This window comes from Sebastes umbrosus, chromosome 23, assembly GCF_015220745.1.
Source record: "Sebastes umbrosus isolate fSebUmb1 chromosome 23, fSebUmb1.pri, whole genome shotgun sequence".
In the NCBI taxonomy this organism is placed as follows: Eukaryota; Metazoa; Chordata; class Actinopteri; order Perciformes; family Sebastidae; genus Sebastes; species Sebastes umbrosus.
In genome coordinates this window covers 493,931-518,274 of record NC_051291.1, presented here as the reverse complement: position 1 = coordinate 518,274, position 24,344 = coordinate 493,931, and the positions used below count along the sequence as shown (strand labels likewise).

At 46.3% G+C, this 24,344-nt stretch overlaps 1 protein-coding gene across 5 annotated transcripts; it reads right to left on the bottom strand.

The window, feature by feature from the left end:
* Positions 1–4,553: 4,553 nt before the first annotated feature.
* braf (B-Raf proto-oncogene, serine/threonine kinase) lies at positions 4,554–24,026 on the bottom strand. Of its 5 annotated transcripts, none has more exons than XR_005205532.1 (21): positions 23,768–24,026; positions 19,911–20,012; positions 19,532–19,819; positions 19,150–19,253; positions 18,348–18,450; positions 18,111–18,259; positions 17,890–18,009; positions 17,581–17,740; positions 16,919–16,958; positions 14,565–14,684; positions 12,531–12,667; positions 12,332–12,449; positions 11,764–12,025; positions 11,639–11,685; positions 11,394–11,512; positions 11,179–11,310; positions 10,727–10,861; positions 10,069–10,222; positions 8,744–8,762; positions 5,710–8,594; positions 4,554–5,642 (listed from the first exon to the last, which is right to left on the bottom strand). XR_005205532.1 is itself a non-coding variant. In XM_037760621.1 (20 exons), exons 1-20 carry the CDS (start codon positions 23,978–23,980, stop codon positions 8,507–8,509), a joined length of 2,610 nt encoding a protein of 869 aa, XP_037616549.1. In that variant the 5' UTR covers positions 23,981–24,026; the 3' UTR covers positions 4,554–8,506. The 5 variants fall into 5 exon arrangements, 1 of the variants encoding a protein (XP_037616549.1); XR_005205536.1 differs by lacking the exon at positions 23,768–24,026 and adding an exon at positions 20,307–20,730; XR_005205533.1 differs by lacking the exon at positions 14,565–14,684 and having other exon boundaries at positions 23,768–24,024.
* Positions 24,027–24,344: the final 318 nt, after the last annotated feature.

Sequence of the window (24,344 nt, the reverse complement as noted above, 5' to 3'; positions counted from 1 at the left end):
ATTAACATCCTGACAGGATGAACCTCTTGCTCATAAAGATAAAGGAATAAATAGCCCTCATCAGTTTTCATATGTGCATGCTTTTTGTATCTGTGCCATGTGTGGACAGTGTGATTACAGAAGAGAGCGTGCACTGCCGTTAAATCAGCTGCAGCAGAATGAAGGTGGAGAATGGGATTTGTCCTCATAAGAAAACTTGATTCTATGTGTATATATAGAGGAGAGAGAGAGGAGAGCGGGGGCTACTGTTGCTGCAAAGGTCAGTTAATGCCACCGTTTCTTTAACTTAGAAACATGTTGAATTTGTGAGATGGATTTTGGAAGGAAGAAAGCCAGGTGTGCACATGAACAATCAAGTTGGTCGGTGGATTTTAGACCTTTTGGACAGAGTCAGGCTCGCTGTTTATGCTAAGCTATGTTAACCACATCATGACTCCAGCTCTGTACTTAGAATTAAGCGTAGATGTTGAATTATACTGGATCCAGGGCGCCATTTTTATTTGATTTGTTCTGTGAGTAGCAGATGAGGTCTGACTGAATGGAACGCTGAGTGACAGTTAAGAAACAGTATTGCCAGTAAATTGCATCAGGAGTCGCTCTGTGACAAAGAACTCACATCCAAGGAGTTTAACTCGGCTCTGGGAATACGTGTATGAACATGTAGGTGGGGGGGGGGGGGGGCTGAATGGAGATCCTCTGGTGACAGAAAAGAGTCGTGGAAAATAAAAACCTGGCTTTTTTAAGTGAAGTCTAGTGCAGCAGTTTGAAGTTAGCAAACGTACCTGCTGGCTCCGCCGGGCCTTGTTGCTCCCCAGCAGCTTCACCTACTCGTCCAAACATCGACCGCCCCTCCTGGCTCCAGAAACCACGATGGCGACGGCTAAATCGGTAGTTCACAAACCCAATGGGTGACGTCCCGGTTACTACGTCGTCTTTATACGTACAGCCTATGATGTTAATGTACTCATATCACACTGTTCTGTAGATACCTTTTATATCTGTCCCTTACGGGTTCGTCTATACATTACCCCGATGCGTGCACATTACATTTAATCTTTAGTCACACATGATAGACTTTACGATAGAGGCTAACTGTTTTTGTTTCTCTGAGCTGCTCTTCAGTCTCCTCATCTGACTTGTTTTTCAAAGGAGATTTTTAGCATTGCCTGATTGACAACAAGCTGTTTTCCACCATGCCATACCACAACCCCGTGGTCAGAAGAAGAAAGACCCTTTAGTAGAAAAATCCCATCAGTCTTCGAAAACATAAATCTGTCAGACCGTGATCCCTGCTGCCAGAGCACATGGCAGAGAGCCTTCAAGCATCAGCCAGCCCAGCACATTGTACAGTGATCTGTGGCTGTGAGGCCGCTGAATGGTGAACGGTATACAGTGATGTCCCAGTGGTGGAAGTTTCCTCCTCTCTGTTGTCAGGAGGTGGAGGGGGGGCAGATGGAGGAGCTGGGAGCATTCAAAGAAGCCTGCAAAGACAATAAATCACTCAGGAGAGGCGACGCCTGAGGGCCGGAGCAACAAAGCGCGCTCTGTGGACGGAATAGCTGATGAAGGACGGGCGGGGAGAGGCGGTGCATTACAGGAAAGGTGCAGAAAGAAAAGAGAGAGAGAGAGAGATGTTCAGAGGAGATGTGGAGTTTTCTGCAGGAAATGACAGGAAGAGAAAGACAAAAGAAAAGACATTTTTACAGTAGAGGCATGGAGGAGGTGAAGACGCAGCCTGACTGAGGGAACGTGGACACCATTTCACAGAAAACACAGAAACATTTCCTTTTTGTGATATTTAGAAACCATGCATATGCCGTCAATCTCAGTCCCTGTTGGACCTGGGTGCACATGAACGAGCTTGATTTCCTCTTCCACAGCGCTATGCAGCAAGCGGACACGAACACCATGAACATGCCCTTAAAGGATCCTCTGAATGCTCTAGGCCTCTAGTTTGATCCATCCATCCATCCATCCTCTGAATGCTCTAGGTCTCTAGTCTGATCCATCCATCCTCTGAATGCTCTAGGTCTCTAGTTTGTCTCCTCTTCCTCCTCAGCCGTGTACTGTTGGCTGTTTGGCCCGTGAGCCGCTTCAGCGACTTCACTACTCGGTACAAGGGCACCTCGGCTGTAGATTAGGGAGATTCATTCACCTTCCTCCTCCCATATTCTCCCTGACAGGTGTTTCACACTGTGTGGGGAGGATCAGCATCTAATAGCTATTACATACTGTCATATATAAATAAAGGGTGTCCATATTGTCGGCACGGCGGTGATAAATTGGAAATATGATGTTGGAGACGGGCAGCTTCTGTGATTTTTTATGAAGGGTTGTAAATATGTTTTAATGGTGTGCATTATCATATTTCAGAGGTGTAGACACGGCTGGAGAATTGAGATAGTCAAGTCACGGTGTGATACTCTGCTCCTTCATATAAACCCAGACGTTACACTTCCATCTGTCTACAAACATACAGAACATATAGCATGATGTACTGTAGGTGTGTGCCTCGGTCCTATCTACATATACCGGAGCCGTATCTGCTAAGCCAGTCAAACTGCCTTTACCTGTGTGTGTGTGTGTGTGTGTGTAATGTGATGAACTCACTTACACTCTTTCCTCAGTAATAACTTCTGTTTGACAAGTCTTTAATACAGATGAATGAATTTGACTTGACGTGAAATTAATTTCTCCTGGATCACATTTTCAGTTAAGTTTCCAGGTCCTTTGATATGTATTCAGTGTGTGTGTGTGTGTGTGTACGTGCATGACAGTCACTGAGCGCTCTATACTGCAGCTCCTTGGTGACTCCTGCAGCATCCGTGGAGAAATAACCTTCAGACAATAAGATGGAGACCAGCACTTCATAACCAGAGGAATACCTGTTGGTGCTTGATCAAACCTTTTTGCCCTGTTAGTGGATGTCGATTGATCCATCCATCCCTCCATCCATCCCTCCATCCATCTCTCCATCCATCTCTCCATCCATCCCTTTAGTCCACAACAAAACCATGTTGTCATGAACCTTGCTGTGGATATCGATGGTCCCTAAAGGATGAATCATAATGTCTCTGGTGACCCCATGAACTCTTCATTTAGTGCCTCTGTCAGGCCAAATATTCTACTATAAAATACAAATCTGAGTCTATTGTGCAAATTGCTAAAATATTAATTCCCAATTAATTTCTATTAATTACAAAAAGGACCAAAAAGAGGGTCGTTCTTTGACATTTTCTCCAAAATATAAACACTAGTAGTCGTAAAGGGAAGGTCGACTCCGTGTACGGGCATGAGAGCTTGTGATTGGCTCGCTTCTCGTAGCATCAACATAAACTAATGTCACGTAGACGAAGACACAAGTGAACTTGGGAACGGAACAATTTTACTAATGTGAAAGCTGAGCGTGCACAAGCAGTGGAAACGGGAGTTTTTCATGATATGTCCCCTATAATCTAATCTATATATCAAAGAGGTCATGACGCTGCTTTCAGCCGCTGGAGCGACCTTCAAGAGGACCTTTAAACGTAAACTAAAAACCCATCTATTTAGTCTGGCTTTTATGTAGAGTTTTATAATTGTTTTTATTTTTAACACTTATTTTATGTATCATCATCATTATAGTGTTTATTTTACTCTATTTTATTTAATCAAAAGTTTTTTGCTGATTATATTATCTCTTTAATTCTATTTTATTTTATTAAAATTTCATTATTTTAATACAATCTGCTTATTTTTTATTTATTTATTTTTATTGTTATTTTTATTTTTTTGTATTTTATTATCTTAAAAACTCATCTCTTTTTGCTTTCTTATTCAGTGATCTTTTATATCGGTTGTTTTGGTGGGTGTGTATATTTTTGTCAATCGTCTTTGAATTGCATTTGACTTATTTGAAAGGTGCTATATAAATAAAGTTTGATTGATTGATTCATAAATCTTTTAAATAAAATAGAATCTGGTTTCTCTTCATTGACAACGTGGTGAATCGGTTCTGCTTTGTTTCGGACTGCTGATAACGTCTGGATTTTTGTTTTGAATCCCTTTTATTAACCAGGACTTCTCTGTAAATATCTGTTGATGTGTGTTTAGTTAGAATGATTTTTTTTCCCCCGATTCCCAAGACTTAGGAGAACATTTTTCAAAAACCCAAAACCTTCGTTCTTTATTGTTCTCTCTGTAGTTTGAGATTACATTTTATTTTTTCTCTTGTCTTTGTAGTACATTTAATTATTTATACATTCATGTGAAATCACTGCAGCCAACATATTCTTATAGCCCAGTTTGTCCTGAAAAACAAAGATGTAATAGTCATGATTGTTCTTTAAAGTGTTGAGATTCTACAGTAAACTTTACAAGAGGAGGGTTAACAGTCCACTGTGATATAACAGGCGTGTTCTGTCATTAAAATATAGGACTTAACTCTCATTGATGATGTTTGTATTGTTGAACCATCAGCAGATGTGTCTGGGTTTCTTCCAGCGTGACATGCTGCCACCGTGTGGACAGAACATCTCACCACAACGTCACCGTACAAATGACACATTAAAGCCAGTTTTCATGCACTTCTTTAATATATCAGTCTTTTATATTCACAACAAATACATTAAGCTCTTTCTCCGTATGATACAGCCTTAAATATTTTTACACTCAACCGCTTTTTTTTTTTTCTCAGAAGTCTGCCTATCAAAACGTCTTTTATTAATCTTCCATCTTCTCTTTTATTTTGAACATTTTATAGTTTGTTACATTTGTAGTCTCCATGCCTCCGAGCAAACTGACAGGATTTCCTTTTGTACAACTATTTACAGGTGAAAAAAACAAAAAAAACAAAATCTCCATAAAGGTTTTCATGATAGTTTCTCAATTGAAAGGAATAGATGGGTTTAAGGTGCAGGCGAGGAGGAGGAGAAGAGGGGGAGAAGAAGAGGGGGAATGTTTGAGAAGAAAAATGAAAATAGAGAAGGGAGAGTTGTGGATGATGAAGAGGAGGCGGAGGACGTGTGGTGGAGAACGGAGCCTCGGTGTTCTATCGGCAGATCGGTGGTGATGTTCTCAGAGAAAGGAAAAGAAAGACAGCGCTCAGAAAGACGTCCCTTCCTCAGGTCCAGTCAGACAAACTGCTGATACCGACGCTTCATTAGTGACCTGGGGAACAGTAGTTACCAAGACCAGAAGCTCTAGAACAAGCAAGTCAAGTCAACCTTGAGTTGAGCTTGTAATGTCAAGGTCAACCTTTCCAAGGTTGAGAATGAAGGTCGACATTTAAGCCAACGTGGAATATGGACAGGAGGTCCGTGGAATGCTCGCTCTCAGACTAAAGCTGCTGAAGCTTTTCTGAGATCAATCTGACCAAGGTACCAGTGTTATAAAGGCTCGTACAGAGCATCTTCATTATCTAGATAACCTTTCATGACCAAGAAGGTCCCGGCAGTTCTCTCTCTAGTGACTCAAAGTCTCCTTCATAACAGGTCAGCTCAGAGAGGACCTCCATCATATCAGAGGTGTCGCATGACTGGGCGATATGTAATACTTAATAAACAGGACTACGTTGTCTCTCCACATCAGTCAAGTATACTGTAGGTAACGGACAGATGATGGTAGCGGAATCCACAGGTGAAAGCAGGTAGAGAGGTGGCTGTCTGCTATTGGCTGCTATTTTACTGGGAGAGCGCACTCAAAAACCCCGACGACCAGTTTGTGCTCAACACGTGTGTCCGCAGCGTGTGACACACCTGAAGGTACGAGCCGGCCTGAACGGAGAAAACAAAGCACCAGGTGAACCAGCAACACAGCCGACACGAACGATTCCTTGAAGCTGCAACAATCAACAGATTTAAAGCTGCGGTCGCATCAAATGTGAAGCCAATTTAGCCTCTAATGCGTTAAAGAAATTAGTGCCATTAAAATTAATTTGCGTGACAACAACTGTTTGCTTTATCAACTTAAAAAGCGATGCTACAGTATGTCCGTGTTGTGGTCACATCCTGTTACTGCTGCGATGCAACATGCTGCATGGCCAAGTGAAGTGCATCTGTATCTTCATCACCTGGGAACCAAAGACCACCGATAGCAGCTGGACATTAAACACCTTGCTTTCACCGGTAGATATGGAGCTTTACACAGATGTGGGTTAGAGTCACACTTTGTGGACATGCTGTTTGTGGACGTTACCCAGGTTAGGACAGCAGACAGAGACTTGAGCTCTGATGTTTCGGAGCCGTTTGAAGTCGTATTTTTCAGTTTGGATGGAGCGAGGCTAACGGAGAGATTCCGGCTGATCTCCTGTAACAGTTCAGTTACTGAGTGGCTCAGAAAACTGTTTTAAAAATACAAACTCACTGGGTGGGAGTCGATCTTTTTAGACGTTCTGAGGTGCAGGAAAAAAGAAGTACAAAAAAAAATACCCTACAAATAATGTTCATTCAAAGATGGAGCAACTCTTCTTAAAGTAAATCCTGTTTGTCACCACCTGGCATAGCTTATTCCTACTAGTTTGTATCTTCAACATGCTTCATGTCAAACATTTTATGAGCTGCACAGTGACACATGTCCCGGAGGTGATGATCCAGGGCCGTGATGAGTGAGACTGGAGGTAGGACTGATCATGTTAGACTGCTCCGTAAAAGGGAGGCTGTGGGCGGGGGGGTTAGTTAATGATGGAGAGACAGAAAGATATGATGGTTGATGAATGAGAAGAACCAGTCTGTCGGCGTTGGATAGAAGCTTCAGCTGTGTGTTCTACCTCCACAACATCCCTCCATCAGCCCAGCAGTCTACGGTGACCTTCTGTGACCTTCTGCCGCTGGAGGCTTTACCAACGACAGTCCTTAGACGATGACGACTGAGCCTCCACAGTCCAGCCCCCCCCCCCCTGCACATGGCTCACGCATTGGAAATTTAATTTTGGGTCATCAGCTCGGTACGTCACAATTTATTCTTCAATAAAAAAAGAAAAAGGCAAGTCGCTCATTTGCTTCAATCCATCTCTACAAAGTGCAAAGTACACGAGTCACAAAGACTAAAACAAGCGTCAACAAAAAGAAAGACTGATAGCTTCAAATAAAGAAAAATCAATCCTTCAAACAAAGAGTTGACATAAATAAAGTAAATCTATCTGCAGGCCTGCCTGTACAGAAGAAGGCAAACATCGACGAGAACCAAATAATAAGAACACCTACAACCCTCAACACACGCTGGAATGAAAACACAAAGTACAGGTGCACGTGTGTAGAGAAAGTAAAAAGGTGTGATTGACTCTCCAGAGGATCGGCGGTCCGTTCAGCAGGTAACGCTGCAGCCGGTCAGTCAGCAGCTGCAACAGGAAGGTCCCCATGTTCAGGTGAGTGCAATATTAAAGCCACATGAGGACAGAAAGAAGGAGAAGCAACAACGACACGACATGCACTTGGTATTCAAATAAAACTAAACAAAAGTTGGGTTTTGTGGGAAAAAGGTGAAGCAAAGGAAAAGCTTTGTAGTAAATATGTCCCAACTTCCTGTACACACTCCTCAGCTCCGTGGAAACGCTGGACGCCAGCTGGGCTCAGACCCGGCTCTTTAAACACAGTAAAACACATCTGCATTCATCCTCCCTGTGAACGGCTCCTGTGGTCGCTCAACACGTCACGCTTCCGCTGCTTTCACAGTGACATGAAAACCTTTGAAAAAGGTAGAGCGTCTCTTTCCCACACCTCTCCCGCTTGCTAACTAACATCTTCATGTGTTGGCTTCTTAAAACGGAACAAGGAATCCATCTCATGTCTCATCACCAAAACAAATGAGCATTCTTCCTCCAGAAGAAGAACAGCTCCTCTCCTCGGCAGAAGAATCTACCAGAACTCTACGGAAGGAACTGCTTCTCTTCTCTTCTCTTCCTGCTTTCATTTGAAGGTTTTGAATTTTTTTTTTTTGAAAAGGTAGAGCAGAAATGTGTCAGTCGATAAACAGCTGTTGCCGTTTTCCTCGCGGGTGTTGAAGAAGTTTGAGCCCACAAAGACAAAAAAGAAAAAGCAGAAGGCCTGTGCTGCGTGACCAGAAAGAAAGCTTCCTTCTACAATAGCTACCATCTCTTCAAAAGAAACAAAGGACAAAAGGAAGAAGCTCAGCATTCCTAACAAGGGCTAGCTTAAATCTGAAACAAATTAAAAATTAAACTAGATCTATCTTTCAAGTCAGCTTTCCTTCGTGGGTTAATAACCTCCGGCTCATCTCGGTATCGGCTAACGCCCGGCCTCCTATCTCAACCGATGGACGGAAGGCCTCTTCTCCTTCCTCGGGCCTCGTGTCTGCCGTCGCTCTCAGAGCAGTTCAGCGTCGGCGGCCTCCGGCTTCACAGGAAACGATGGGACGAGGGGCGCCCTCAGCCTCGACTCCTCCTCCTCCTCCTCCTCCGTCTCTCCTTCATCTTTCCCCTCCAGCAGGCTGGTGGAGTTTGCCGTCTCCTCCTCAGAACCGTTGTGGTATATGGATATCTTTGCGTTTCTTTGTGAGGTGTCTTTAGTATTTAGATTCCTAATTGAGTTGTTGTCTGTGGCTGTTCGCCTGCTGGACAGCAGCGTCTCGTTGGAAGGACTCTCCAGTGAGGATCCCTTCTTCAGGTTGACAGAGGAAGAAAAAAGCACATTCTTTGAGACAGTTTGTTTCAGTTTTTTTTCAGTAATGAATGAATCCACCGCATGGACACGAGACTTTTGAGAAGTGACGAGGAGGGATGGACAGGTGGGAGCGCTGCAGCACTTACTTAAACGCCGAAAACTCCCCTGAAAAGGAAATGAAAGACACGGAGAAGGTTAGTGTGACAGCAATAAAACATAACAGAAACAGAAAGGCAGCAGGACAACGTGGTGCTTTCACGCTTCCTTTAGGGTGGAGCTTTAATATCTGTGCATCATAATATCCTTAATCAACTGCACTCTTCATCTAACATCACTTACATTCTTCAAACATACTCGCCAACTTTGAGACCTCAAAATTAGGGAGGATTTCAAAACCAAAATTAGAGTTTCAGAGACTTTGTTTCCTGCATTCTCTGGCATTATCTAATCTTCATCAGTTGTCATTCATTCATTCATTTTTCTGCTCCTGCTGGAGTATTTCTTTCTCTTAGTTCTCTCCATTTCTCTCTCCTTCTCTCACTCATTGAAGGTCCTTTCAGACACAACCAGCAACGCCACCACTGCGCTCTGAAACCCGTTTTTCTAAATGCTTTTGCCACGAAGGCTTTTCTCTGCGTCGAGCAAAGACCAACTTCAGGCACGGCGTAGTGCAAACTGTTGTCTAGCGAGCGGTCGTGAGCGGCTCTCTAGGTGGAGCTGTATTGTTGTCTGGATGGAAACAGCAGGGCTTATTCAGGATGTACAGAACCAGAAACAGGCTGAGATAACTAAAGGGACAAAAAGGTGTGAAACTTTGCCATAAATCGGGAGAGAAACGGGAGAATTGTGACCCCGGGAGGAAACCTGGGAAAGGCAACGGAAAGCGGGAGTCTCCCGGGAAAATCAGGAAACCTTCAGAGGGGTTCACCAGGAAGACGTGTCCGTCAGCTAGTTTTGTTCTTGTTCTTATGTTTCAAGATGGAAAAGCCAGTAAATAAACGTTCAGACCACCATCGCTTCAACTTTGCTGTTTTCTTTCTTAAGCTATTGTCAGTGAAAGACTTCCTGTTCAGATGTTTCACATTAAAAGCCTTTGAATGTGAAACATCTGCAGGAAGGGTTGAGTTGCTTTTACAGGAGTTCATTAATGAATTAAAACAATATTGCTTTTACAAAAAGGAAGAATATTCACATTTCTGGGGAAGCAAAACATCAGAAATACCTAATAATAATAATACTAATAATAATAATGACGATGCAATCATACAGTTCACACCACCATCTGTTTAAAGCTCGTCTTTACTGCTGATAGTTTATCCTCGTATTTAGAGTTTTACACCTTTTTCAGTATTAAAACATGAACCGTTTCCACTGCTGATCCTCGTACTGTACTTCACAGTACTAGTTGATGTACTGAATCACAGCTGATGTTTGTGTGTGTGTGTGTGTGCGTGTGTGTGTGTGAGCTCACCGTAGCCGCCGGCCTGGATGGGGGTTTTGGGTGAGGCGCAGGCGTACAAGCTGAAGTCCTCCGTCTGAAAGCCGGCTCGGTTTAGCGAAGGCTCCGAGGCGCTGCGGTGGATTTTGGGTAATGAGCGAGCCAGCAGCTCGATGGACGCCAAGATCTGACGGAAACAAACAGCAGAGCCGCGGGGTCATCAGTCACAATCAGTGGGATCACCGTTCACAGAGAAACTAAACCAACAACCAACAGATGAGTCACTGCTTCAGATCAGCTGCTTCCTCCAGCCTGTAAACCTCTGAGGCCATCTGGTGGCAAAACACATCTACTCCTCTTTCACTGAGTCCGAGAGGAACAACGTCTACTCCTCTTTCACTGAGTCCGAGAGGACCAACAGCATCCACAGGAAGCACATAGAGAGAGATCACAGAGGATCACAGATGATCTCCTGAGCCTGAGTGAAGGTCGACCGCTAATAGTACTAATAATTACCCACCAGCTTCTACCCTGCAGATGTTCAAGTAGTAGTAGTAGAAGAATGTGAGAGGAACGTTCTGTGGTAGAAACTCTCTTCATTCAGCTGTGATTGATCTTAATCTAGAGGATCTGAAGCTGTGTGTCGCCTCCCAGTGACATGTATAGAAGCATCGGCATTGAGTTGTCTCACCTGAGGGAAGAGAGGTCGCTCCTCTCTCTTCTTCTTCAGGCAGTCGGCCATCAGTCTCTTCATGGCCTTTGGACAGTTGCTGCGCACCTTGCTGAGGTCAGGAGACAGGTAACCTCGACCCACCATGAATATGATCTGTGGGAGGAGGACATGGGACTCATTAGGATATCTGTTTCTATGTGACATATACTGTTGACCTGCTATCTCCCCCTAAAGACCTCTGGAACCCCTAAAGAAGACTGCTCTATTGTGGGTCTCAGAGGGTTAAGGTCCTTGTAATAGGTGTTAGTTAATAGGTAATAAGGGCCTTATAAGTCCTCATATTACTGCCGGCGTGTTGTGGGGTTCAGAGAGACGGCTTTTGGTACATGTCTAACCAGGGAGCTCCTGAGCTGTATTCTGACTACTATAAAGAAATCCAAACATCCGTGTGATGTGTTGAGTCCTCTCACCTGGTCTCTGTTGTTGATGTTGGAGTAGGGCAGCGCTCCCGACATGAGCTCGTACAGCACGACGCCGAACGCGTAGACGTCTGACTGGAAGCTGTAGGGATTCTTGTCCTGCAGCCGGATCACCTCCGGAGCCTGAGAGAGAGCACAGGTCACACTGACCGACACGGGATTTCCAGCCGATAGTTCAATAACAGAAGAAATGTGAAACTACTGACCATCCACAATATGGAGCCAGACAGCTGCTCAAACTGGTGGGAGCCGCTCCAGCGGGACTTGACCGTAGCCAGACCAAAGTCACCGATCTTCACCGTCAGATCCTCGTGGAGGAAAATATCTGGAGGAGATGGAGTGAAGGAAACGCTCTCTCTCCGGCATCCTAAGGATCCGTCCATCATCAACAGGTCTGAACAGAATCTGGACAGAAAGACGTCGTCCTAAAGACGAAGTTTCAAAAGGATACTGTTGCTCTTCAGATCTCTGTGGATGATTGATTTGGCGTGCAGGTAACTGAGGAGGAAGAAAAGAGAAATCAGACCAACTTCACACACACGGTGACTGCTGTCATGTAGCGGCGGGGGAACTCACTCCATGCCCTGAGCGGTCTGCCGGGCGATGTCGATCAGCTTGATCATCTCAAACTTGGTCTCGATGATGTGCAGGTGGTGGTAGAGGCTGGAGCCTTCACACCACTGGGTCACGATGGCCAGCTGAGGCTTGGTGGTGTAGCCCATGAACAGCAGGATGTTCACGTGACGCGTTTTCCTGAGGACTCCCACTTCATTCTTGAAGGCCTGAAGCTGCTGCGGTGTTGGAGCGGTGACGTTCAACATCTTCACCGCCACGTCACCTGGGAGGAGACGGAGGAGACGAAGGACACGGAGGACACGGAGGACAAAAACAATAAGTTGATTTTAAGAAAATGATGCAAAAACTCAGCTGCATTTTATTTGTTTCTAGACTCTTTAGACGTATTTCTGTGAGGTCTGGGAGAAATAGTCGGCGGTATTTCGAAGCTGGATGTGGGATTGAGTCAGAATAAACTACAGTGTGTGTGTTCATGGTGATGAAGGAAGACAGTGTTGATATGAACGGTGAGTTGATGCCCAGAGGATGAATAGTGTCCTTACTGATGCTACTGGTCTGAGAGTCTTACCGTGCCACTTCCCCTTGTAGACGGTTCCAAAGGAGCCCGAGCCTATCCTCTGACCCAGTGTGATCTGACCCTCGGGGATCTCCCAGTCGTCGCTGGAGTCCCGTCTCCCCAGGGTTTTCTGTTCCACAGGGCACTCAGTCAGCACAGGCACACACAATATCAACTAACAACTCCAGAAACATGTGCGACGACGTCTCACCATCTTATTGCGGTCCTCGGACGAGGACGACGACTTGCGCTCCCTCTGTTGGCACGGCGACTTCTGCGGAGCCTTGACATTGGTCAGAGAGCCGGGTAAAGAGGCGGGAGGCGTGGCCGACAGCCCGGCGGTGGAGCCTGGAGGTGGGGGGGCATCAGGGAGGAGAAGAGGGGAAACAATAAAAGAGGAGAGAGGTGAGGTGTCAATAAGAAGGGGGGAGACAGCAGAAGAGTAAAGAAAGAGGAGGTTTGGGCGAGGAGAGGGATTCTGGATCAGTTGTGTGTGTGAGTGTGTGTGAGTGTGTGTGTGTGTGTGTGTATGTGAGTGTGTGTGTGTGGTCACATGCAGAGGAGAGGTGAGGGCGGGCTTGGTTGGATGGCAGTTAATGGTTTAATCATCTAGACTTCACAAAGTCCGTCGCTGTGATTAACTACCGTCGAGTTGGAAAACAAACAGAAACTCCGTGTTGAATGAAATAACTTCTCTTTTTAACTTCACCAGTTTTTAGTCTCTTATTTACAGTTTAATCCCGTTTCTATAAAACAGTCTACAGAAAACATTTGTGAAATTACAAGTAGATTTAGATGCATGTATTATAAATGAATAAAGCTAATGTTTTCATAATGACTCCATGCACGTGCAAGTTAGTGCATGACATCATCTGAATTTTATGACTAGTTGCTTTTACAACCGTCCGACTAAGCAGGAAGTCCTCAGGAAGAGCGCCAGAGGGCTTTGAAGCTAATTTTGGTAGTGGCCAAACGGCAGTACTACAACTTCCGTGTCCGTCACGTGATGCCATCGGGCCCAAAAATACTTTTTTCCCATAGACTTCCATTGGGAAAGAGACGTCTTTTTGATTGAGTATGAAGTAAGAATGGCACCAATACGCCAAAAACAAAACCTAATGTGTCCTTTCTTTGACTGACTGGTTGCAGTCTGCATTATTTTATCTTTTGTCTTTATCGCTGTGGAAACAAGAGACATTTGTGTCCATGTTTGGTACCAACATATCTAGTTTAAAACTATGTAGACCACAAATACAGACCGGAGTTTCATTTATAGATGGATACACAGCTAATGTACACACTGTCAAGAGTTTTCATCGGAAGCATTTCTTCAGCAGAAAGTAGATCCACTTGAGGTGAAGAAATGTTGTTTTGGTGAATTTACCCTTTAAATACATGTTGATCAGGTTTTAAAGGTACTATATGTAACCTTCAGAAGATCCTTATTGCCTCCTGTGGCCGTTAAGTGAACTGCAGTCAGCATCCTGACGTCTCTCCGCGTCGGACATTAATTCCTGATAACGGACAGCTCGTCAGGCGTTACCTCTCACGTAATGTTCCCATATTTCATTTGGACCATTGGCTCCATGATACTAACTAGCAAACTACTTTATCAGCTAATGTTATGAAGCAACCGAGCAGATCCACGCTGCATAGATACTGGAAGTTACAGCAAGCTTGCTCAAAGACAGCGTTCTAGCTGCACACTGTTGGTGCTTTAGGGGAGCTGAAGAGACGCAGCGTGCAGAAACGGCATATTCTTTGGATTCCTTAGGTCTCAGTTTTTAAGTTACGTTACAATCCGTTCACACATTAGCAATATAAAGAGATTAAAACACGTAAATTGTTACATGTAGTACCTTTTAAAATCAAGCAGCCATCCAAACAAAGGCAGGTATGTGTGTGTGGTAGAAACCTGGAGTCACAACAAGTGATGCCACTTCCAGTACTCTTTTTTACTATTCATGAAATAGGTCTTAATTATTCACTTTAGTTAACACTAGTTGATCAAAAGGAGCATTTCATCAATCAGACCTGCGTCCATAGAAAGAGCAGAGTGTGATCAGAGCTGTCAGGTGTGTGGTAGAGAGAGCATGTGAGGACATAAAGGGGGAAAAGAGAGAGAGAGGGGGGGGACACACAGAGGATGTGACACAGGGCTGGGGTTGGTGTGTGGGGAGTGGGGGTGGGGAGGTGGTGGGGTCGGGGAGGTGAAGGACACAGGAACACACAGAGGCCTAACTACCTCGGTAAACAGGCTCGGGCTCAAAATCAAACACTATGTCATTGGGGTAGGAGTATAGGAGGGGGCTTGAGGTCCGTGTTCGGTGCTTCCTCAAGCAGCGGGCGGGGTGGGTCGGGGGGGCTGCAGGGCAAAGAGAAACAGACAGACCATCACTGCTACTCACCCTGCCCCTCTCACCTCCAGCTAACTACTGTCCATGGCTACAATGAGCTGCTGGATGGAGTTGTGGTTTCACTCTGCTACGTCTGAGATGTCTGAGACGCACGTCACTGAGACGCACGTCACAAACAACGTTTTGGGAAATATTCTATTTTGCTTTCTTTCCTGAAGTGAGACGAGGAGGTCGATATCGGTCTCGCGTGTCTGTGTGTTCAGTACAGAGTTGGATTTAGGATGTGGATTTAGGATAGAAAGACTGGAAGCAGTGGGAAACAGCTAGTCTAATACACAGATGAATGCCTCTGAAGCTCACTGACTGACACCTTGACATCTCGTTTGTATAATCCGTACACAAACAGAAATGTAAAAACCACACAATAGAAAACGCTAAAATCTTTGAGATGCCGACGATTCCGGAGAACAGACGAGTGTTTTCTGGTGATGTCTAGTGTTGCTAGACTAAGCGATGTTTACTTAATCAGTAAATCAGCCAGCAGTGCAGCCAGCCACCAGCAGCCAGCCAGCAGCACAGCCAGCCAGCAGCCAGCAGTGCAGCCAGCAGCCAGCCACCAGCAGCCAGCCAGCCAGCAGCCAGCAGTGCAGCCAGCCAGAATTCTGGCCACATAACAACAACCAGACATACCGTATGTTTTAAATAGCCATTATAATAGTCTACATTTGACATAACTTAAAAATAACTTAATGAGGGTGGTCGGACCTGTTGGACAGCCAGCGGACCACTGAGGACGGAATTTGACAAAACGTGTACTGGATTAGATTAACAGTATCTAATCTAAGTGTATAATATAAATTCAGATTTAAAAGGTTACAGGTCACAAAATATTGGGCTATTTAATATGCTGTTAATTCATTAATTAATTAATTAATTTATTTATTCATTCATTTGGTGTATTTCCAAACAGACATTTTGGCTGTTGATAATTAAATCTGCCGGACAAATACACATGATACCAGCAAAACGTAAAACACATTGGTGTACAGCAGCTATTCAGACTGCTGTGTGTCAAGTCAGTAAGAAATACCCAGAACAAGCCGGTAAATGAACCAGTACAGTCCTGTAGTATGGAAGCCCGTCCCTCGGACTAGCGTTAACATAATGTAGTAGTTTGGACCTGCTGTGGGGGGGACTGTTAAATTGCTGAGATTTTTTTTTCTTTTCAATCAAAGAAATAAGTTTGACCAATCTGTTCTTCTGAGCGATTCCAAAGCAGACGTGGTGTGCGGGGCTAGCGGTGAAGTTTGTCATGTAGCCCTCGCCTCACAGCCAACATGCAGTGAGGGGTAGGACTTCCAAAAAGAAAGCATGGATGTATTTCCCAAAACGTTGAACTATTCCTTTAAGTTAATTAGTTAGTTTGAAACTGAACAATTCTACAGTTGTTGCACTGGATTTATTCAAAAAATGTTGAACCCCAATTCAGGACTTTGAATGCAACAGTTCAGCGGTGTCGTCAAACGGACTGTAAATATGTCATTTAAAGAATCAGAGCCTTCATTAAGGAGGTTTTCTGTCTGTTAGTTTGTCTGTTACTGAGCAGGATATCTTCAAAACCGTGTCACCAGACTTCTGGTAGAAAGTTAGGACATGTTACCGCAGATACAAAAACCTTTCAAAGATTCCTCAACACGATGAGATGGAGCTCTCTATGAACTACTGCATTTACTGGAATTCAAAACATCTATTATGTGTATTTCAATGTGATTTCAGATGGAAACAGTCTTTGATATCGTAACACATTGTGTGCAACCATGGCAGAGGCTGTGTGTCTCCAGGGCTTTAAGGTACCAGCTGATCTCCTGTTTCTGAGCTATCATTAGTTCTCTTATCACAAAGCATGTAACCTAATCAATCATCTTTACAATATGGAGACTGCAACAGACTCCTGATTTACTGGCTGATTTTACTTTCACTAAACTTTAGTAGCAGCTCAAAGTCAGACTGGAAAAAGAAAAGCAGGTGTGCTGAGGTGGAGGTTCTGATGTAGCAGAAAGCCTGACCCACAGATCTGAATAAGCATGTGTGTCCTCAGACTGGTAAGGGTGCAGGACTAAACAGAACCGACTCAACTCATTTGGGTCTGAACTTCACACACACACAAAAGACCAAGAGCACGCAGACGCGGGATGGTGGGAAAAATAAGAATGAGCCACGAGTCTCCTGCTCGGATCCTTACCTCCATCGGACCTCGGCAAGCCCTGATCTCGAATCAGGTCCTGAAAACAAGAGAGAAGGAAATGAATTATATAAACACATGATTTACTGTAGCAGCATTCTCAGGAACAACGGTCACACAGAGTGGAGCTGGAGGTGCGTTCATGTTTTCAGAACCAGTACTAGTACTGAAGGGACTGAAGGTGTGTTCACTTGTCGAGGTAAGGCATTAGTATGTTGGAAACATTAGTATGAACATCCATCCAGATCCTGGGAAGTGGAGTCTGAGCTGATACAGATGAATGAGAAGCAACATGTAGTGTGTTCCAGTTCATTTGAAAGCAACACATGTATCCCAGCTCTAAACTCCTAACTCTTTTAGTGAGAGGTCATTTGATTTGACCACCTGGAAATGGGTTTTATCTGCATTGAAAATGTTGTGAGAGGATTAACGAGAAAAAAGAATATCTATGGCTGCGTCCATCTCTTTAGTAGCAGGTGCAATATATTAAATATTTGATTTTGAAGTAATCCAAAAGTATTCAGATTAGATTACAGTTTTTTTGTAGATGATAGCTGCTACTAGAATCTGCCAAATCGAGCTGCAGCTTCTAGTTGGTTAGCTCTGGTTAAAGAGTCTAAATCAGCTGCAGAGTTATGAAGAAGTCAGTCAGTCCAACTCACATCGATGTTGACCGGCTCGATGGTATTGATATGGACGTTGGGGGCGGAGGACGAACGGTCCCGCTGGCCAAACTGGTTGCGGTGGTCCTCCTCGTTGGGCCGGAAACTGGGCGGGATGGGTATGGACTTGGACGGGGACACAGTGGCGTGGCATATAGACCTGGAAGGATGACTTGGATTAAGTGAAAAGTAGTTCAAATCGACTTTTCAGAAACCAATCTGCTATTTTCTACACACATTATTCTCAGAGTGACAAAACAAAGTTGTTGAAGCACATGAAGAGGAAGAAGTCCACCGTGGAGGACTCACCCGGTGGAGTCGGATGGGGGAAGTGATGGACAGGCCTCAGACACGGGGGTGGTTCCCTCCGAGCAGACCTCCTCCTGGGTAAACGGGTGATGCTCGAAGAACTTGGACACTAGCAACAAGCTGCAGGACATCAAGAGCACTTATTTATTATCCAGTCATCCTGCACACAGCTGCACTAACGGAGGACTGAACCAGGAGACCCTCCCCCGTGTGAGACTTACTCTAGCTGGTCGTAGTTGACACACATGAGGGGAACCTCGGTGCTGCAGCGCTGGTGGAACTTGTAGCCGCAGGTCTGACAGCGGAAACCCTGGAACAGCAGCTTTCTGCAGAAGTCACAGAAGGCCAGCGTGAAGAAGGTCTTCCTCACCTGTCAATCAAACACACACAGAATCAGGACCAGTGAGGCTGAGCAGTCACATGATGTTTAGGACGTTTTGTCTCGAACTAGCACTTACAAAGTTGTGTGTGGTGAGCGGAACATTCTCCAACACTTCTACGTGTAACTCCTCTCCTGTCAGCCAGGAGATGTCTGTGTCCCAGCCAATCGGCTTCTTCTCTCTGAAACAGGAAGTGGAGAGTTAGGGTAAAGGTCTACATCCCACCCAAGTAGGGTGAAAAGAGATGTCATCAATGTGTCATATCTTTGGGGTACAACACATGCGCTGTAAAATCAGATTTGCAGCTCCAGTTCCACTGCACATGTGTTAAACCCCAGAGCTCCAAACCGTGTCCCAGCCTGTTCAACAGGCCTTGACCTCATCAAAGAGTACTGAAGCAAAGAGATGAAACAGCCGCTAGATGGCGCTGCGGTAGCGCTGCCGCCATTTTGGACTGAAAACCCCAATGAGCCTGAGCCGGATGTGTTGCCAACTTCTAGGCTAACTTCACTTTAACCAGCAGGTGGCAACTAAGACGCAGGATCTAGGCTCGGGTCTTGAGGAGTTGTAGCATTTATTCATCGACTAATAAACTGTACACAGCTCCGTAGCTAAACTTACTGATGCGGTGGAGACTAAAGTGGTTGCATGTTTTGCTCCTCATACACTGCAGCTGGCGATAAATGATGGATTTAACCTGTTTGTGCGTCGGGTTATCTTTGCAGCTGGGCGGCTTGTTAGGCGCTACAACCACAGCACCTCTGCATGTAAGGCCTTAATCTTGTTGGTTAACGGTTAATGAGTGACAGCTATCAGTCAGAAAGTAGCATCCCTGATGGATTATTAGTTAGTCAGCACGGTGTGTCAGTCACAGACTTACCCGTCCTGTACCCGGTAGACTGCACAGCACTCTGGGATGAGGCCTCGCATCATCAGAGCTTTCTTCAGCGAGTCTCTCACAGTCATCCCACAGCGGGCCGGCACCTGAACGCAGCACAACACAACTCAGAGAACTGACATCGACACGGACATGAGCTGACAACAACCACACCGATCAGGCCGGAGAGGACTGGACGCAGCAGAGATTACAACTGGAAACAATGACTTTACAAGACAGAGCATTGGTGAATACGGGCTTACTAATATCTACTGCTAATTAAAATCAATGTGCTTTTGGTTTCCTCTTTGACAAACAGAATCTAGAACCTTAAAATCATCTTCACTACATACAGTTGGTGTCGTCAGAGAGGCGTCAGACGTACCACTGTTCTCTGTTTGTTGGGCAGGAAGACCCTGACGATGGGCTTCTGGGGGGAGCGAGGGTTGGCCCGGCTAGCGTCGAAGGGAGTCTGCAGAACGGCCAAGGTGTTGGGGGCTGAGGGAAAGGCCTGAGCCCCCCCTGCGGCCCCACAACCTCCCATCTTGACCTCCAGCAGGGCCGGCACGGAGGTCGGAGAGCAGGAGAAGTCGGTGCCGTTGCCCATGGCCTCCAGCAGCTGCTGCTCCCTCTGCTGCAGGGCGTCCAGTTTACTGGTGTACTCCTCATAGGCCTGACGGAGACGACACACCGCAGACAACTCACTCAACAGCTTCCACAACAGTTATGTTTTCTGCAACTGTATTGGTCGAAGCCAAACTTACCTCTAGATATATGGAAGGAGGATTGTGTTCTCCTCCAAACTTGTCCAGAAGGGCCTCTAAGTGTTCTTGTGTCAACTTTATCATCTGTTTGATATTCCAGATCTGGAGGGAAACAAAGCATACCATGTTAACACATTGATATCTTTCAGGACTTGAACAGCAACCAGAGCTGGAGGCCTACAGTACAGACAGTAAACCTCCAGGACATGAACAACAACCAGAGCTGGAGGCCTACAGTACAGACAGTAAACCTCCAGGACATGAACAACAACCAGAGCTGGAGGCCTACAGTACAGACAGTAAACCTCCAGGACATGAACAACAACCAGAGCTGGAGGCCTACAGTACAGACAGTATGCCCCCGAAGTAGTCTAACAATGTCCAGAAGATTCTCACCTAACGCCAGGGTCAGACTGCATCATATGAAACGGTCGCTTTGTCACATTAAACGGTCATTAGTCATAAATTCTTGCCATGACTTGGCCGAGTGACGTGGCAGACTACACGTTGGACCTGGACCAATCAGAGCTCGCTGTCTTTCACAAAAGGTGAACAGGAGGAAAGCACCAGGGACAGGTGGGACTGTAGACGGACCGATACGACCTACGACCTGGCGGTGGGTTTGAGCACGTGGTTCGGCTTGTTGGGATTATTTGAGCTGACCGTTGGAAAAAAAGAGCTCGTTATCTAGACCTTCCTGCTGTCGGGCAGCGTCTTCCGTTTCAGCTCATATGAGACCAAATGTGTTGCTTTCCGATGCGAGACCTCATCATCATCATCATCATCATCACCATCACCACCACCAACAGCCTCATCCACATCATCTTCATCACCCTCATCCTCTTCATCATCACCACCACCATCATCATCATCATCATCATCATCATCATCATCATCATCACCATCACCACCACCATCATCATCATCATCATCATCATCATCATCATCACCATCATCATCACCACCATCCTCATCCTCATCACCATCATCATCACCACCACCATCATCCTCATCACCACCACCATCATCATCATCACCACCACCATCATCCTCATCATCACCATCACCACCACCATCATCCTCATCATCATCATCATCATCACCACCACCATCATCACCATCACCCTCATCATCACCACCATCATCCTCATCACCACCACCACCACCACCATCATCCTCATCACCACCACCACCACCATCATCATCACCACCATCATCCTCATCATCACCATCACCATCATCCTCATCATCACCACCACCACCATCATCATCATCATCACCACCACCACCACCACCATCATCCTCATCATCATCACCACCACCACCACCATCATCCTCATCATCACCACCACCATCCTCATCATCACCATCATCCTCATCATCACCACCACCACCACCATCATCACCACCACCACCACCATCATCCTCATCATCACCACCATCACTACCATCACCATCACTACCATCATCATCACCACCATCATCACCATCATCATCATCATCACTATCATCACCACCATCATCCTCCTCATCACCATCACCATCACCACCATCATCACCATCATCACCACCATCACCATCACTACCATCATCATCATCACTATCATCACCACCATCATCCTCCTCATCACCATCACCATCACCACCATCATCACCATCATCACCACCATCACCACCATCACCATCACTACCATCATCATCACCACCATCATCACCATCATCATCATCATCATCACCATCATCCTCATCATCACCCTCACCATCACCACCATCATCCTCATCATCCTCATCATCACCACCACCACCACCATCATCCTCATCATCACCACCACCACCATCATCCTCATTACCATCACCATCACTACCATCACCATCATCACCACCATCATCATCCTCATCATCACCATCATCACCACCACCACCAACATCCTCATCATCACCACTACCATCACCACCACCACCATCATCCTCACCACCACCACCATCACTACCATCACCATCATCACCACCACCACCAACATCCTCATCATCACCACTACCATCACCATCACTACCATCACCACCATCACCATCATCATCACTACCATCACCATCATCACCACCACCATCATCCTCCTCATCATCATCACCATCATCACCACCACCATCATCCTCATCATCACCACCACCATCATCCTCATCCTCATCATCCTCATCACCACCACCATCACCACCATCCTCATCACCATCATCCTCATCATCCTCATCACCACCACCATCACCATCATCATCCTCATCACCACCATCACCATCATCATCCTCATAACCCTCATCACCATCACCACCATCCTCATCATCACCATCATCATCCTCATCACCCTCATCACCACCATCATCATCATCATCACCATCATCATCCTCACCACCACCACCACCATCATCATCCTCACCTTCATCATCCTCATCACCATCATCATCACCCTCATCATCATCATCACCATCATCATCATCCTCATCACCACCACCATCACCATCCTCACCTTCATCATCCTCATCACCACCCTCATCACCATCATCATCACCATCATCCTCCTCATCACCAACACCATCATCATCCTCATCACCATCATCATCACCCTCATCATCATCATCATCATCATCCTCATCACCACCACCATCACCATCCTCACCTTCATCATCCTCATCACCACCCTCATCACCATCATCATCACCATCATCCTCCTCATCACCAACACCATCATCATCCTCATCACCACCACCATCACCATCATCATCCTCACCTTCATCATCCTCATCACCACCCTCATCACCATCATCATCACCATCATCATCACCATCATCCTCCTCATCACCAACACCATCATCATCATCATCACCATCACCATCATCCTCATCCTCCTCACCACCATCACCCTCATCACAATCACCACTGCCTCCATCCTCACCACCACCATCCTCATCCTCCTCACCACCATCACCATCATCATCATCATCATCATCATCCTCATCACCACCACCATCACCATCCTCACCTTCATCATCCTCATCACCACCCTCATCACCATCATCATCACCATCATCCTCCTCATCACCAACACCATCATCATCCTCATCACCACCACCATCACCATCATCATCCTCACCTTCATCATCCTCATCACCACCCTCATCACCATCATCATCACCATCATCATCACCATCATCCTCCTCATCACCAACACCATCATCATCATCATCACCATCACCATCATCCTCATCCTCCTCACCACCATCACCCTCATCACAATCACCACTGCCTCCATCCTCACCACCACCATCCTCATCCTCCTCACCACCATCACCATCATCATCCTCACCCTCCTCTTCCTCACCCCTCTGAGCTAACGGACCTCAGTGGATCTGGTGATAAAATGAAACTTTGGCCGCATCCCATCACAATCCTCGTTATAAAGCGGTGTATGTAATTGTGTGTGTTTGTTGCGTCAACAGCAGTGTGCGTGTGTGCATGTGTGTGTGTGCGTGTGTGCGTGCACCAGAGCTACAGCTGCAGTAGCTTCAGCCTGGAAGCCGAAGCCTCCTCCTCCAGCAGCAGCAGCAGCAGCAGCAGCGGAATAAAGCAGCAAGGCCTCAAATGAAAGCAGCGGCTCCTCCTGACCGGAGGAGCGCTCCTCCTGACCGGAGGAGCGCTCCTCCTGACCGGAGGAGCGCTCCTCTGTCGCATCTCTCCACAGAGACGCACCGGCTCCGGTTCACCGTGCACCGCATCCCCACACACTATGCATGATCCAGCCGGTGTCTCCTGGACATTAACATCCAGTTGTCCCCCCCACCGTCTGTCTCTCTGCAGCTGTCCTCACCTCCTCATCCTGCGGACCTCCAGGGCTCCCCGCCGCGCAGCAGGAGTCCAGGCCGGCTCCCAGCTCCTCCAGCCCGGCTCCCAGCTCCTCCAGGCCCGGAGTCTGCGGCTCCGGCGGCTCCCTGCCCGGCTGGGTGTCCGGTGTGTCCGGTGTCTCCGCGGTGTCTCCGTTAAAGACGGGCGGTGGGGACTCGGCGCTGCTCAGAGCCGCCATTTTAAACTGAGGAGAGGAAAAACTGAGTGGAAAATAATAAGAGAGAGAGAGAGAGAGAGAGAGAGAGACCTGCAGGATGCTGCTGAGGACAGGAGGGGGAGACAGAGAGAGAGAGACCTGAAGGATGCTGCTGAGGACAGGAGGGGGAGACAGAGAGAGACAGAGAGAGAGACCTGAAGGATGCTGCTGAGGACAGGAGGGGGAGACAGAGAGAGAGAGACCTGAAGGATGCTGCTGAGGACAGGAGGGGGAGACAGAGAGAGACAGAGAGAGAGACCTGCAGGATGCTGCTGAGGACAGGAGGGGGAGACAGAGAGAGAGAGACCTGCAGGATGCTGCTGAGGACAGGAGGGGGAGACAGAGA

What these genes read in the sequence shown, in the direction of transcription:
- braf (XM_037760621.1), bottom strand. Translation starts at nt 23,980, where the DNA reads ATGGCGGCTCTGAGCAGCGCCGAGTCCCCACCGCCCGTCTTTAACGGA. An exon ending in CCCCCATCCGACTCCACCGG is followed by an intron (nt 17,741 to 17,889) that starts GTGAGTCCTCCA and finishes TCATCCTTCCAG; the next exon opens with GTCTATATGCCACGCCACTG. An exon ending in CCGAGGACCGCAATAAGATG is followed by an intron (nt 12,450 to 12,530) that starts GTGAGACGTCGT and finishes CCTGTGGAACAG; the next exon opens with AAAACCCTGGGGAGACGGGA.